General features: G+C 37.0%; 1 protein-coding gene across 1 annotated transcript in view; it reads left to right on the top strand.

The window, feature by feature from the left end:
* Positions 1-17,465, top strand: part of LOC150088287 (cubilin-like) — a 1,623,406-nt gene that overhangs the window by 77,895 nt on the left and 1,528,046 nt on the right. Inside the window, exon 5 of the mRNA XM_090370104.1 lies at positions 6,674-6,834. Within this exon, the coding sequence (XP_090226230.1) occupies positions 6,674-6,834 (161 nt within the window). The remainder of the gene's footprint in view (positions 1-6,673; positions 6,835-17,465) is intronic.

Here is a 17,465-nt window from a genome sequence, read left to right on the forward strand (position 1 = left end):
TTAGTGAGGAGGCAGGTTATTAATAGTTGTTTTGAAATCCGAGGCCAGAAAGGAAACTTCAGATATAAGACATCAACAGAAAGAATTGGAGGATTAAAGCTGAAAGATTAGAAAGAGAGCAAGTGTCATCAAACTATCTGTATGTTTTCTTTTTATTGCACAACTCTGAATAAAACACACTGCTCCAGTTGCAAACTGTATTTCGGTTTTATTTAAAGTGTGGTACAATACTGAGATCTGGGGTTTGATCCTTTTTGATATCCATCTTATTGGTGGGCAAGTAGTCACAGTGAAGTCCTGAACAACATGGTGACATGAAATATCCACATTACATGAGATACAAAAAGGTGTAGTAAAAAAAAAAAAAAAAAATGAAGTCATATGGGGGCTTCACAAGTCAAAATTTTGTTAAATATATTTTTTAAAATTATTTCTAGCCTCTGTGGAATACACCAAATTGTGTATGTAAAATTGTTATAATGTATTAGAAAAATAAATGCACAAGTCATAATTCCTTATGGGTTTAAGAAATTAACTATATAATATTGGTGTAAATACACCATAGTTAACTCATAAATTTGAACTATGTATGTAGTGTAATAGGCATCGTTTTAATTGTATCTCATATTGTGGTCGCCTTCGCAATGAGATAGCTCCTATTGCATTACTTCAAATAAATAAAACTTCTCTAGTAGAGAAGACTGCTATGATCGTTTCAAAGCTATTTGTGAATTTAATGTGAAAAATAACCCATTGGACCAGATCTATTAAACCAAACAAATGAGTTATAAAATTCAAACATATATCATGGAACTGTTTTGATGAGAGCCTAAGAGATCTAGATTTTTATCATTATCAAGAAAACTGAATTTTGTAATAAACAAAAAAAAAAAAAACCCAGGTGTTTTTTTTTTTTTTTTTTTTTTTTCAAATAACTAAAACCAGTACTTTAGATGAATCTCATCTCCAACCAAACTGCACAGAGAAGGTGGCTCTCCCCACCTTTTCAGAAACTTATCAGATCCTAAACACCATTTTTCCAACTGTAAAAACCTTTGCATGGAACCTTTGCAGACATTGTTTGTTTCAAGTCCCAAAGAGATCCCCTAAAGGACCCAAACCTTTTCCATTTTCTAAGCTTCCACACATGATATTTTCCCTCTGTAATTAAAAATATTGTGAACATTTTTTTCTTGCCCAAGGGATGATCGAATTGCAAGTAAATTACCTCCTCCAGTATGAACTGTCTTATCCTCAAAAATCTACAAATTCTCTTCCAAACTTCCTGCGTGAATTGACAGTAATAAAATAAATGGTACACTGTTTCAATTTTGGTACAAAATTGGCATAATCTCTTGGATGTCTGACTAAATCTATACGTAATATCATTCACTGGTATGTTTCCATAACCAACCCTCCACGAAAATTCAATACGTGATGGGTAGTTTCTGCCAATTTTTAGATATTTAAAAAACAACTGCACATTTTGGTTTCCTTAATTTGGCTTTTCTGGATTTTCTGAGTTAAATTTGAGTTTCTTTCTCCCTTGACTGCATGCAAATATCCCAAATATTTTGTAATATTTAGGAATTGTCTCTGATTTTGGCCCTAGATAATTGCCGCCTTTAATTAAGGATGTATTAAATCCCATAAAATATTTTATCAGTACTGCTACTAAATGGTTAGATTGCACCATATTAGCCACGTCCAGCAGTCTCTTACAGCTACACCTCAAATAAATTTTTGGAATACTTATTCCCCCATCTTCCCACGGTAAAAATAAAAATTTCTGCACTATCTCTCGCCGTTTTCCTCCCCATAGAAACTGAAATGTTGGAACGTAAAATAGTCTCATTGTCCTAGCTGTGATTCCTGTTATAAACACCGTGTGTAAGATTATAGGAAGAATTACGGTTCTAACAATAATGGATTTGTTCTCAAAAGAAACTTGTCCCACTTCCCACTCTTTTAAACTTTCCCGTATTTTAGTGGTGAACCCTCCTACAGGGAGCATGGGACTCTCTCTAAACGGAACTCCCAATATTTGAATCGGTTTATCCAACTCCACTTCTTGTTGTGGTAAAGGCCGATGTACCCATTCCCCTAACAATTTGATCCTAGTTTTATCTTCCTTTATGTTTAACCTCAACTTCTTACCAAAAGAAGTAATGAGTGACATAAATTCTTCCACTGCATAACTCGTAGTGAGAGTGGCGTTAACATCATCCACATACACTATACATTTATACTGCTCTGCCGGCTTTGGCAATGGTATCCCCCTGAGTGGCCTCAGTTCTGTCTATTCTTTCCAGTAGTGGTTCTAGTGCTAACATAATAACAAAGGAGTAAGCGGACATCCTTGTTTTACTCCCCTATCAATTTTAATGTTTTTCTAAATTTCTCCATTTATCAAAAGTCTTCTGCTACTACGTGTATATAGATTTCTCAGGACTGTAAACTGAGATCCTATGTTCGTATCTTTAATTATAGAGAAAAGGTAGTCGTGGTCGATTCTATCGAAAGCCTTTTCTAGGTCGATTGCTGCTAATGCTAAATTGTAACTCTTTCGTTTCCGATATTCTAATATATCTTTTAATAGCCAAAGGTTATATTCTATCCACCTCCCCGGTATACTGTAGCTCTGTGTGCTTCTAACTACCTGGGTTATGTCGCGTTTTAACTTAGCTGTCAAAATCTTTGCAAATATTTTGTAGTCACAATTAGCCAACGCTATAGGTCTACAGTTATACAGTTACCAATTTTCGTTAAATCCCGTCCATGCTTCGGAATGAAAGTAGTATAGGCATTTAAAAAGCCTTCGGGTACCCTGAAAAAATTTGTTAAAGACGGCCAGAAGAATAGGTGCTAACAAGTTCCAAAATTTCTTATAAAGTTCAACCCCCAAACCATCCGGTCCTGTCACACGTCGTAATTTACATGATTTTAGAGCCACAGTTAGATCCCCCATAATTATTTCCCTGTCCTGAAATGCTTTTTGCTCTGGTGTGAATTGTCCAATCATCCAAATGGAGTCGTCTCTCTCTCTCTGTTTTCTGCAAAGCAAGCTCTTTTTCATAGTAATTTACAAAACGATTCATAATAGTGAGCTTTGTTGAATGTGTGTGTTGTCATTGTCTTTAATTTCCTGAACCATTTTGGCTAAATTATTTAGCTTTAGTCTTCTTTGGTAAAACGCAGCTGAAGGACTATCAGCCTCCCTAAATTTCAGCTGTATTTTTTGCGCCTTTTCTTTCTCTTCTTCCAATATTATACCATCAATAATCGCTTGTAATTCTGCTGTTGCCCTTTCATCCCAGCACCATTGGTAAATTCTTTTTTCTTGTAAGAGATCTTTCAGTCTATTTCTGCATTGTTCGTTTCTTTCCTTAATTTTTGAGTAATAAAATGATTTAGCACTTTCTTTAATTTTCGCCCACATTTCCCACTCATTTTCACCTTGCTCTACTATCTTTTTAATAACTGTTGTAAATTCCCAGTCCTCTCTCTCTCTCTCTCTCTCCAGAACTGCTGGGTTGAGCTTCCAATAGCCTTTTCCCAGACTAATGTTCGTAAATAAATTTCCCTCCACATTACTGCCATGTGATCTGAAACTTGTCGACCTCCTGCAAATTTCACATGCCATATCAATGTTATCTTATCCTTCAACTGACTCGTTGCATAAGTGCGATCTATCGTGGTTCCTGTATTATTGGCTATTCTGGTGGCCACTCGTTTCCCCAGATTTTTTTCCCTCCAGACATCTACCAAGTCCCATTTAGGCCTGAATTTATCAGACTTAGTGTCAAAGTTTGCAGATGATACAAAGGTTGGCAGGGTTGTTAATGACAGTAATGGCAGTGTGCTACTGCAACAGGATCTAGATAATTTGGGCAGATGGGCTAAGAAGTGGCAACTGAAGTTTAACCTTGACAAATACAAAGTACTGCATATGGGTAGAAGTAACCCCAGAGAAACGTACCAATGTGTGGTACTACACTTAAGGTGGTAGAAAATGAGAAGACCTGGGAGTAATTGTGCAATCAGATATGAAGTTTTCTGAGCAATGCAGACAGGCTGCCAGGGCAGGTCATGGGATTTTGTCAGTGATATATAGGAATTTTGCTAGCAGGGAAAAGGAGGTGATTGTCCTTCTGTATAAGGCAATGGTCAGGCCACGCCTTGAGTACTGTGTACAGGTCTGGAAGCCTCATTTTGGGAAGGATGTAGATTTGCTTGAGTGTGTACAGAGAAGGGCAACAAGATTGGTGAGGGGAATGAAGGGATCCTCTTACCAAGAGAGGCTTAAGTTCTGCAAATTGCAGTGGCTGGAGACTAGACACCTGCACGGTGATCTGATTGAGGTGTATAAGGCCTTGAATGGATTGAGCACGCTGAATTCTGATGGGATCCTTCCACTTGTTCAGATTACGAACCTAAGGGGGCATAAATTCAAATTAAGAAAAGACAGATGTAGAATAGATGTATGAAAATTTGCCTTTAGCCAGCGGGTGGTTAATTGCTGGAACAAACTTCCATCTGTCGTTGTGGAAGTTGATAGGTTAAATAAATTTAAGGAGGAACTGGACAGGCATTTGGAGGGAATGGTGTGATTTTTTTTTTTGGCTGATGCTGCATAAGCTCATACACTTGGTTTCTTGCATCACATGCCGTTACTACTACTACTACACCTAAAACAAACTTTGTGAACTCCTGGGTAATTTATTAATAACCTGTGACCCATCAAATTGATGATGTTTGGCACGGGCGTTTCCATGTCAATATGAATTTGCACCGTACCTGTTTCTACGCCTGGCCATTCCTCATATTCTTTCCTGTGAATCTTAACAACCTTACCAAATTTGTTAAAAAAGCTCTCAACAGGACTATTTGACATTTCTTCCGGAAACCTGTCATTAGTAACCACTTTGCGTACGTTACCAATTTGCACAGGTTTGATCATGATTCTAATAGAAAATCCTTTCGAAACCTTTTCTCTTGCCTCTACTGTTTTCAAGACCAACTGATATTTCTGCCTCGGTAATGGAGTTAATCCTTTTATCTCGTGAACCGAAACAATCTGAGTCACTCCTCGCATTACCTCTCTAATTGGACAAACCTTTGTAGTCTGAAACTCCACTGTCCTTTCTCTAAAAAATAACTGTGCCATAATTAATCTGCGTTCCTAAGGAAAATGAATAGTTAAAAATCCTGTGTCCTGCCTGACACCAGCAAAAAGAAAAAAGAAAATACCTAACTTGGCAGAAATAACTTTCAAAGAAATGTTAAACAAAAGAAAATCAATCACTTACTACCCTCCTAAAGGAGGTTCCCCACAACGGGGTTACCGCTGCTAACCTCTCGATACAATCGGACACTTTCCTCAACCTTCAGAACAAGTAGAACATATCTGAACAAAACAAATGACAAACCAGCCCCTAGATGATCGTTTTGAAGCTATTGGGCTTCATCGTCAGTGGGCGGGCAGGTACCCAGGTAATGCAACATGCCATCACAGTTTCGAAATTATTTCCACAATATGTTGTTGTTGTTATTTGGTTTTTAGGAGCATTAGCAACTAAGGCCATATTGCTCTGGGATATGCGGTGGTCATTCCCTGACCTTTCCGCATCCTCCGTATTTGGTGGTCATGGGCTCGAACCCCGGTCTAATCAAGAAGCGTGTGCCACGCACTGCTACTCCTGCACACCTGGCTACGGAGGCGCTTTTCCAAAATATGGGAGATGCCAAAGGGTGTTGTGAATAATGTATTAGAAAAAATAAATGCACAAGGCATAATTCCTTATGGGTTTAAGTAATTAACTATATAATATTGGTGTAAATACACCATAGTTAACCCATAAATTTGAACTATGTATGTAGTGTAATAGGCATCGTTTTAATTGTATCTCATATTGTGGTTGCCTTCGTAATGCAATATTTCATTGCAAAGGCAACCATAATATGAGATACAATTAAAATGATGCCTATTACACTACATACGTAGTTCAAATTTATGGGTTAACTATGGTGAATGTACACCAATATTATATAGTTAATTACTTAAACCCATAAGGAATTATGCCTTGTGCATTTATTTTTCTAATACATTATTAGCAACACCCTTTGGCATCTCTCATATTGTGGAAATAACTTCGCAACTGTGATAGCATGTTGCATTACCAGGGTACCTGCTCACCCACTGATGATGAAGCCCACTAGCTTCGAAATGATCGTCTGGGTGGTGGTATCCGCTGAAAATAAATAACAGCAGTCTTCTCTACTAGAGAATTCTCTAGTAGAGAAGACTGCTGTTATTTATTTTTTTATTTCTTCTCTACTATCTCGTGAAGGCAACCACAATATGCATACAACAAAGTGTCATATTTTCCAACTTGTTTTGCACACGAAAATTTCATACTTTCCAACTTGTCTTGCACTCATTTGTCTTACCCCAAATTGCTTGCCCTCATTTGTCTCCAAATTTCTTTTTCTCAAATGTCACGAGACAAATTTCTTGCTTGCATTCAACTGTCATACATTGTCTTGTGCTGAACTGATTGGATCCTAAGAGTATTGAATTACTGTTAAGAGTATTATTTTGTTATGAATGGATTTTTTATGGCTTTTTATAATAACAAAATATAAGATAATTTTTTATGTTTTATATTTGTAGAAATGGTGGTTATTCTACCTCACCACAAATTGGAAAATACTGTGGTCATCTTATTGATCCTGTCATTACGTCACATAGTAATGTAATTTGGCTTCGCTTTCATTCTGATTCCTATCTTTCAGCAAGAGGCTTTCAGATTTTCTTTGATGGAACATCTACAGGTGAACATCTATATTTGAATGAATAATTTATTAATTTATTTTATTTTATTAATTTATTTAATTTTATTAATTTATTTAATTTTATTAATTTATTTATGATATATTTAAATTGATTCATGAAACTAATTAAAAAAACATTTTAATATATGCTATAATTTTAAAAAAAATCACTATAACAAAATTATTTCTAATTTTCGATGACTTCCTTTATTAATTTTTTTTAAAAATTTCATTTGAATGAAATGGTTTTAATGAAAAATTCTCAATAATGAATATTTTCAGGCTAAATTCATGCCTAAAGTATATTGGTTTATGAAGAAAGATAAACTGTGTGTGAAAGTTGTGTAGGAATGGATGAAGCTTATTTTGTTCTTTCATTAAAAACTGGAAACGCTTTATCTAGAATGTTATTGAGTGCATCTCATATTATAATTCAAGGGGTTAGTATCAAAACAACATTAACTACAAAATCATTTTGTAGTAAACTTTTTTGTAATTAACCAAGGAAAAGTCATTTGACACTTTCTTGGTTTACCAGATATATGCTTATAGCCCAAGCTAACTTGTAAAGTGTTGGAGAGATATACAGCTGTGTGACATGATATGCATTGTTATTTGTATAAATTAAAACTAAAGTTGTCTCAAAAAAAATGAAATTTTGTAGTTAACGTTTTTGATGCTAAACCCTCGAATTATGAATTACAGCATTAGCATTAGCAAAGGCACATGATGCAAGAGAGCAAGCTTATATCGCATCAGCCAAAAAAAAAAAAAAAAAAAAAAAACCCTTATTTCACCCGTCTACTCGCTCCAAATGTTTGTCAAGTTCTGCCTTGAATCTATTTAAGCTATCCCACTTCTACAACGACAGATGGAAGTTTGTTCCAGCAATCAACCACCTGCTTGTTAAAGGCAAACTTCCGCACATCTCTCCTACAACCGTCTTCCTCAATTTGAATTTATACCCTCTCAGGAAATTGTTCTGAGCAAGAGGAAGAATCCCATGAGCATTGAGCATGCTCAAACCATTCAAGGCTTTATACACCTCAATCAGATCACCTCACAGATGCCTAGTCTCTAGACACTGTAATTTGCAAAACTTAAGCCTTTCTTTGTAAGAGCAACCCTTTGTTCCATTCACTAATCTTGTTGCCCTTCTCTGTACTCGTTCCAACTGCTCTACATCCTTCTTAAAATGAGGCCTCTAGACCTGTATACAGTACTCAAGGTGTGGTCTGAACATTTGCCTTATAGAAGGGGATAATCACCTCCTTATCCCTGCTAGAAAAATTCCTGTATATCATTGACACAAGACACCATGAGCTACTCTTGCAGACCATCTGCACTGCTCAGAAAATTTCATATCTGCCTGCACAATTACCCCCAGGTCCTTTTCATTCTCTACCACTGTCAGTGTGGTACCACAGAGTTGATACATTACTCTGGGGTTACTGCTTCCCATATGTAGGTACTTTACATTTGTCAATGTTAAACTTCCTTTGCCACCCCTCAGCCCATTTGCTCAACTTTTCTAGATCCTGTTGCAGTGTACTGTCATTAGTGTGATTAACAACCCTGCCAACCTTCGTATCTTATGCAAATTTGGACATTAAGCCTGATATACCATCATCAATATTATTTATAAATACAGAAAACAACAATGGACCCAACACTGAACCCTGAGGGACTCCACTAATAACATTAGTCCACGAAGAGCAGTGCCCATTGATTACCATTCTCTGCCTTCTCCCACTCAACCATCCCTTTATCCATAGCAGCATAAGAAAGGAATGAAGATATACAAACTATATGCATGTATGCATTTACTTGAAGCTGAAATAGTTTGATAGATTTGGAAAAATAATCCACAAAAACACTCTGACACCATGCTTATGTATGGATTATGGCCTTACTTTTTATTCTTCAACTTATCAAATGGAGAATTTAGGTAATTCCAAATTGGATTATAATCAGTGTGACTTCCATTGTGACATCAGAGATACTAATATTTGGTAGTTCAGGTAGCAGTGCATATTCTGTTGAGATTTTTTGAAAACTGCATATAAATATAGTTGTATTTATGGTAAAGTGTTTCACGAGTCTTTTGAGACTGATCGGTTCACCAGCCGCCAGCCTGCACGACATTTGTGATGTTTCTGAGCACTCATCTCTCATCAGTCTTTAATAACTGTTACTGATGAGAGAAGATGGCTGAAAGCACTAATGTAATTAGTGCTTTCAGACTACTGACTAATGTAACTATTTAGTTAATTAGTGATAGTAGTGGTTTGGTGTTACTTTTGGGAATATTTCTATACTTACATTAAAAATTCAAAGATTTCCAAAAAAAGGATTAAAGGATGTAAAGATTTCCAAAAAATGATTAAAGGATGTAAAGATTTCCAAAAAAGGATTAAAAGATGCTTCTACATGGATGGGATATGCTTAAATAGAAAGGGTACAAGAATATTTGCTGCTGCTATTGAGGCAGTGTTAGGTGGGTCAGAAAACTGCTAGCTTGGGGAGGGATTCACAGACTAATAGATTAACAATAGCTGCAGGTAAAGGTAAAAGCGATTCTGTCACTGCTTCTAGTGGAATGAATAGCAGCCTGGAAAGCAAAGTGCTTAGGATTTCTAGAACTGATTGGAGTCATTATGAAAAGTGAATGCACAGATTTTTAAATACATAGAGTAACTAAGAGTAAACACAGGTGCATGTATACTTGCACATACACCAGTGCTAGGAATATAGTAAATAAATTTGATGAATTCGAAGCACTGTCAAGACATCAAAGGCAGATATTGTTGGGATATGATATCAGAGACATGGTGTTACATAGAAATGAGGAATGCAGAATTGGAATTTGGGGAGTATTCTGTGTACAGAAAGGATAGACAGGATGGGAAGGCAAGAGGGGTTATGCTTTTAGTTAAGAAACACACAAATCTAAGGCATTCAGTTGACATGGATAGACACAGCAATGTTGAATCAGTTTGGTGTGACATAAGCACTGGGGAAGCAAAAATGAGAGTGGCAATCTTTTATGGGCCTAATGACTCTGATGAAAGCAACAAAAAACTGTACAAGGAAATAAGAGTGGGCCAGTAAATCAGAATGTCTTATAGTGGAGAAATTTAACTTCCCAGATATTGATTGGAACTTGTAGATTGGTCACTTGTACACAACCAACACTTATGTGGATTTATTGGGCGATTGTTTTCTACAGCAGCATGTTTGAGAGGCAACTAGAGAGAGTATACTCTTGATCTGTTTATCAGCAGTGATTATTCATGCATTAAGAATCTGCAGAAAAAGAACCACTTGGTGGAAGTGATCACAGTGTACTGATGTGGGATTTACTTTAAAGATGTAACTACCATCAGAAGTAAAGGGAAGGACTTTTGCTTTCATAAAGGTCGCATACAGTTTTTAAATTCTATACATTGGGACCAGCTGATGATGTTTCCAACAACATTCTAAATGGGAATTTAGAAGCATTCAGGCTTTAAAGGAATTACCCTTGGATGGAACTAGGCTTTTCATACCAACTATTTGCACATCTCCAGACTGTGGGGGCTTCCCCATGAACTTGAGATGTGCAAATGTATCCAGATTCACAAAGGGGGATATCAAAGGATGACATAAGTAATTACAGACCTGTTAGTTTAACTTTTGTTCCGAGGAAAATAATGGAGTCACTGGTAAAAGAAGTAATGCATGATCATCTAGACAAGGCAGCATGGGTGTGTTAAGAGGAAATCTTGTTTGACCAATTTGATTTTTACTGCAATGTTGGCAAAAAAGGAACCTGGCTGCAAAAAATAATTTTGATATCATATATTTGGATTTCAGAAAAAAATATTTCACATGTTACACATAAAAGACAGCTGTATAAATTGCAGCATTGTGACATTAAGGCAAGTTGCTGCTATGGATAAGGGGATGATGGGTGAGTGGGAGTACACAGAGTGGTAATGAATGGACATTGCTTTTCGTATACTAATATTATTAATGGAGTCTCTCACGGTTTGATGTTGTGCCAGTTTTTGTTTTCTACATTTAACAATGATATTGACGAAGGTATATCAAGCTTAATGTCCAAGTTAATGACAGTAATTACAGTATGCTACTGCAACAGAATCTAGGAAAGTTGAGCAGATGGGTTGAGATGTGGAAACTGAAGATTAGAATTGACAAATGCAAAGTACTGCTTTGGGAAGCAGTAATCTCCAGTGCAATGTACCAACTGTGCAGTACTAAACTCATGTTAGTAGAGTTTAAAAAAGACCTGGAGTAATTGTTCAATCAAATATGAAGTTTTTTGGGATCTTGTGGGGTCTTGGCAGTGATATACAGGAATTTTGCTGGCAGGGATTAGGTGGTGATTATCTCTTTGTATAAGGCAATGGTCAGGCCACACCTTAAGTACTGCATACAGGACTGGAGGCATCATTTTAGGAGGGATGTAGAGCTGCTGGAACAAATATAGAGAAGGGCAATGAGATTGGTGAGGGGGAACAAAGGGTTGCTCTTACTACAAAAGATTTAAGTTCTGCAAATTGTAGTGTCTGGACACTAGGCATCTGCAGGGTGATCGGATAAGGCCCTTAAAGGTTTGATCAAGCTTAATGCTAATAGGATTCTTCTTCTTCTCCAGATTATGCACTTCAGGGGGGCATAAATTCAAATTGAGTAAAGAGTTGTAGGATAGATGTGTGGAAATTTGCTTCAGCAAGCAGGTGTTTGATTGCTGGAACATACTTCCAACCGTCATTGTGGAAGTTGATGGCTTAAATAAATTCAAGGAAAAACTGAACAAACTGACCATACGGTTGGGTGAAATGTGAATTTTTTTTTATATATATATATATATATATATATATGCCTCTACTAATGCTAATGTTAATCTCTAAAGAGGCAGCCTGGTGGGTTCCGAGATTGTTGCCACCTATAAAAACTCAAAAGTAAGAGTGTTCTGTACAACTGTTGGCACTTTCCTGAAAGAATATTGCTTTTTTTTTTTTTTTTTGACCAAATTGTGATGGTGGATGAATGAATGCAGGTACATCACTATGACAGAGAAACAAAGCAGATGAAAAAAAACAGTTAACATTAGTATTGGCATATGATGCAAGAAAGCAAGTTTATAAAGCTTCAACCAAAAAAAAAAAAAAATCCAATTTTATCTATTCATTCACTCTAAAAGTTTATCTAGTATTTCCTTGAATTTATTTAAGCTATCTACTTCTACAACGACAGATGGAAGTTTTTTTCAGCAGTCAACCAGCCACTTGCTAAAGGAAAATTTCTGCACATCTATTCTGCAGCTATCTTCCCTCAATATGGATTCGTGCCCCCTCAAGTGCATAATCGGTTGCTAACGGCAAATTTCTGTACATCTATTCTGCAGCTATCTTCTCTCAATATGAATTCGTGCCCCCTCAAGTGCATAATCAGCATTGAGCTTGCCCAAACCCTTGAAGGCCTCATACCCCTCAATAAGATCACCTTGCAGGTTGCCTAGTCTTCAGAACCTGCAATTTGCAGAACTTAAGTCTTTCTTCATTAGAGCACCGGTTTATTCCCTTCACCAGTCTTGTTGCCCTTCTCAGTACTCATTCCAGCAGCTCTACGTCCTTCCTCATATGTTGCATCCACACCTGTATTCAGTACTCATGTTTGTGACCTGACAATTACCTTATACAAAAAATCATCTCCTTATCCCTGCTAGCAAAGTTCCTGTATATCATTGACAAGACCCCATGAGCTGCTCTGGTAGCCCATCTGCACTGCTCTGAAAACTTCATATCTGACTGCACAATTGCCCCATGTCTTTTTCATTCTCCACTTCCCTGAGTGTAGTACTGCACAATTGGTACTTTTCTCTATATGGGCAGCAATTGGTTACTGGTACCCATATGCAGTACTTTGCATTTGTCAAGGTTAAACTTCAGTTTGCCACTTCTCAGCCCAACTCTTGTATATCCTGATTGCTGCAGTGTCATTACTGTCATTGACAATCCTGCCAACCTCTGTTTCATCTGAAAATTTGAACATTAAGCCTGATATACCTTCATCAATATTATTGATAAATATAGAAAATAACAATGGGCCCAATACTGAACCCTGGAGGACTCTACTAATAACATAAGTCCACGAAGAGCAGCATCCATTGATTACCACTTTCTGTCTTCTTACAATCAACCATCCTTTTATCCATTGTAGCAACTTACCCTTAATACCATTCTGCTCCAGTTTGTACAGTAGCCTTCCATGCATAACAGTGTCAAAAGCTTTCTTGAAATCTAAGTATATGATATCAAAATTATTTTTTGCATCCAGTTCCTTTGCAACCACGTCATAATATCCTATCAAATTTGTCAGACAAGACTTTCCCTTAACAAACCCATACTCTGTCTGAATTATTGCTGCAGTCTTGTCTAGATGATCCTGCAATGCATCTTTAACCAGTGACTCCATTATTTTACCTGGAACAGAAGTTAAACTAACTGGACTGTAATTACTCGTGTCACCCTTCGATCCCCCTTTATCCATATCCCTTCATCCCTTTATCTCTAGCAACTTGCCCTTAATATGATATCAAATTTAATTTTTCCATCCAATTCCGTTGTGAACACATCATATTATCCAATCAAATTGGTCAGACAAGATTTCCCCATAATATTCTCCCCGGCTGTGTCTGAATTATAACTGTAGTCTTGTCTAGATGTTCCTTCAGTGTTTCTTTAACGAGTGACTCCATTATTTTCCCCGGAACAGAAGTTAAACTAAAAAGTCTGTAACTACTGATATCATCCTTTGAACCCCATTTGTGAATAGCGGATACATTTGTATATCCCCTGTCCTTGGGGACCTCCCCTTAATACTTCTTTTGCTGCCTCCCTTAATATAACTGGATAGATCTCATCCACCCCAAGGCACCTTTGTTATGTTTAACTTCAACAATTTTTCCTCCTATCTGTTATTACAAAAATCATTTAGCTCCTTGTTAAGAGTTTGATAAATCTTGACCTATTTGCCTATAATGTCACATTTATACATTCTAGCTAATTAAAATAAATAATAAATATTACTATATCTATGGCAAATCACCAATACTAAAAGTTTTATGAATATTAGTGTTCTATGACTACATGATAAATTTTATTTATTAAAACACATATGTTTATTATAGTTTATAAATCTCTTCTGATACTGTATTCACTGCTACACAGCTACTTAGAAACCTCCAGTTTCTGTTATATGAGTATTAAAAACAATGGCTTAAAAATTCAAGCTTGCGTATTGGTTCAATTCATTAAGCATATATCGGTACATTATTCTTTACCAGCCATCAAAAAAGCAAGGTTGAGTTGTCTGTCAACATGTTCACAGTGTTAGTCTTTTGGGACTGTAAAGGTAAGAAATTACTTCACAAAAGGTAACATTATCACTTGGAGTACTGCAGAAACCTCCTGCGAAAAATTAAGTGAAGCTATAAAGTTGAAGAGATACAGAATGCTATCAAAGGTGTTCACCTTCTAGCAGACTGTACTGCTTTTCACAAGGATGTTCACAAAGCCACACCTGACTTTGCAATCAGGTGTGGCTTTGAAAATCTGCAGCACCTGCTTTATTCTCCCAACCTCTCACCTTCAGTCATTTTTCTCATCCCTAAAATGAAGAAACAATTATAGTTGATGAGGAATTAATTAAAGAAGTGGAAGCTTGGTTTTCTGCTCAAAGTAAGGAGTTCTATTCAAGAGGCTGCCTGAAAGGTCTTATCCAGAGATAGGAAAAATGTGTAGATCTATAAGATAGCTACATACAGAAGAATAAAATTACCAGGCAAGTTTCAAATCCCTAATCCATAGGTAGTAGATGACTTTCATCAACCGGTGAAATACCACCACTTTGCTTATTGGAGGCTTGAAGTGGTGAAACCCATGTTTAGTCTCTAGAGCAAAGTTTCCGGCATTCCCCTCCCTCCCCCCATACTTCTCCTTCAACCTATGCACGGTACTAAGTACTATAGGTTTTGATACCTTTCGTGTTTGGGGTTTTCATAAAAAAAAAAAAAAAAAAAAAAAAAAAAGATATTTCTAGGTGACGGTATAAATACTAATTGACTGCCCCTCATATTGTTCGGAAAACGAAAGTTCTGAATTCACTTTGATATATCCCAAGCTTGCTGGATGAGCAAGTTGATACCTTATACTTGCCTCCGTAGCCGAGTGGGCAGGAGCGGGAGTGCAGTAGCACACGTTCTTTGAGTAGACCGGGGTTCAAGCCCCTGACTGCTGAATAAGGTCGATCTGCCAACCCGCACTGGACCAGTATGGTCCATTTCCCTCAGCATGAATTGTTGAGGAGGCTTCCATCCTGCAGTGGGTTGATAATGGCTGCAATTTACCTTTTACTTGCACTTCAGACTGAAAGGATATGACTAAGGCTCCATATTCTGGATAAAATGCATCATACCTTCTCCTCCCTACTGAAGGACTGTTATCCTGTATTGATGATAGGGCAACTTAAGGTGTTCCATAAAAAGAGGGGGGGGATCTACAAGTCTTTACCTCTTTCTTATGTTAGGTTATTAATTTAGAATGTTGGTTGCAATATTCGGTATGGTAATACATAATATTTCAATGAATAGTGGGGACAAAAATTCAAAATAGGGGGGAAAGAATCTGATACAGCAGGTCTTCAAATTTGTCCAAATCTATTTGGCCTCAACTTCCAATGGATGTGGTTGAAGGAAAACTTCCTACATTTCAGTCTATAATTTTTCCCCCCATTTTGAATTTATGGCCCCAAGATTCATGAAAGAATAAATCTTTAATTCATGATGTAAGTTAGCAAGCTTATAATGCATCAGCAAAAAAAAAACAAGAAACCTCCCACATCACTTGTTAAGCTTCCCCTCACTATAAAGTTATAAATCTCAGTCAGATTTCCTCTTACTTACTTAGGTCCCAAACTCTCATATACTCAAAGTTCCTGTTTGTGTGAGCACCCATAGCCATAGCACCCATAGCCACTATAGTGTAATTTCAAATGGTGGGCTACTATTTAAAATACAACTGTCGCCTTCAGAACATTTGGTAAATGCATGCTGACAAAGGATCATCGGGAAAATTTTCTACAAAAGAAATCAAACTGCCAACTCAATATGTGAAATCTGGAGTGTAAAGGAACTGAATGCTTGCTGAAATGATAGACTGCAAGCATTTTTAATGTAGCCAATAATAATACAAAGTTGGGGGGTAAATTTACTGTTTTGGTCAAAACTGCTAGGCTAATTAATTCTTGTGTCATCTCTTATAAGAGAATAAGATTTGTTCGACTGATTAGAGCGGGAAAGCCATTAAGATTATTGTTTTCTATGTACAGCTTCTTGCAAAAAGTAATGAAAAAGTATGAATAGGAAAAAAAATAGATGACAGTCGTGTCGGACTATTTGGAACCAAGGAATGGAAAAATTATCAAGACGGAATCACTCGATGGCCAGTAATAAACAAATATATCATTCTCACTGAGTTCTGGTACTAATGGTATCAGTACTATGAACAATATAGAATTAAGGTTCCTTTTTTAAACATGTTTACTTGCTCCTGCCCATGTACCCTATTGTTATTATTGTTAGTGGCATGATGTGGGATAGTAAGCTTATAAAGCATAAGAGAAAAATTAAAAAAAAAAAAAAAAACTCTCACATCACTTGTCCATCCCTTCCAATAATTTGTCTAATTCTTTCTTGAATTTATTCATACGGCCACTTACCCAACACAACAGATAGCATTTTTTCCAACAATTAACCACAAGCTGGATGAAGGTAAAGCCCCGCATGTCTATCCCACCAACCTTCCACAATTTAAATTTATTCCCCCCATCATGTGTGTAGTCTGAGAAATAGAAAGAGTGCCATCAGTATTGAGCATGCCCAACCCACTCTAAGCCGTAAACACTGAATCAAAGTGTTTAAATTGAATTACAAGGCCACGTTATGTCAAGGAGGTGGGTATATTCTTGCCGTGAGGACATCATATCCAAAAATTTTATTACTTCTTACATGTCCTTCCCACCCTTTCTTACTACTGAATACACTATGAATAGTCAAGCTAGTAGACTCAAACTTATCTGTAAAAAGATCTAAACCTCCCAAACACTTACTCATTCATTTCACAAATATACATGGTCTCAGTTCCAATCTCAGTGGTGTCCATTTCCACTTATGATCTGCGAAGTCTCGTGTACTTTTCCTGACAGAATTCCAAATGATGGTTGATTCAGCCGCTGCTCACATCAGTCCAAATGGGAGTTGACCATTCCTAAATCTTCCTCCTGTGGGACCAGTGTATTCTGCCTTTGAGATTGCCGCTGTGTTGCCTGATACCCAGTAGTGAGCTCTTGTGTTGCTTTGGGTAGCTGAGAGCTTGATGGGCCCCTCGTATTAATTTCTTCGATGGCATCTGCCCTACACCTCAAGCTCTCATAGACGCCCATTAGAAGGCTGAGTTGACACCTAATTTCTAGACACTCTCTGCACCTGGCACACACAAAGACATCCTCCTTGGCTTGATCATGTTCTGTTCCAGAGAGTTTGGCAAACATTTCACAAGTTTTAT

The sequence above is a fragment of the Mastigoproctus giganteus genome, chromosome 3 (genome assembly GCF_048544385.1).
Source record: "Mastigoproctus giganteus isolate SK-2022 chromosome 3, ASM4854438v1, whole genome shotgun sequence".
NCBI lineage: Eukaryota > Metazoa > Arthropoda > Arachnida > Uropygi > Thelyphonidae > Mastigoproctus > Mastigoproctus giganteus.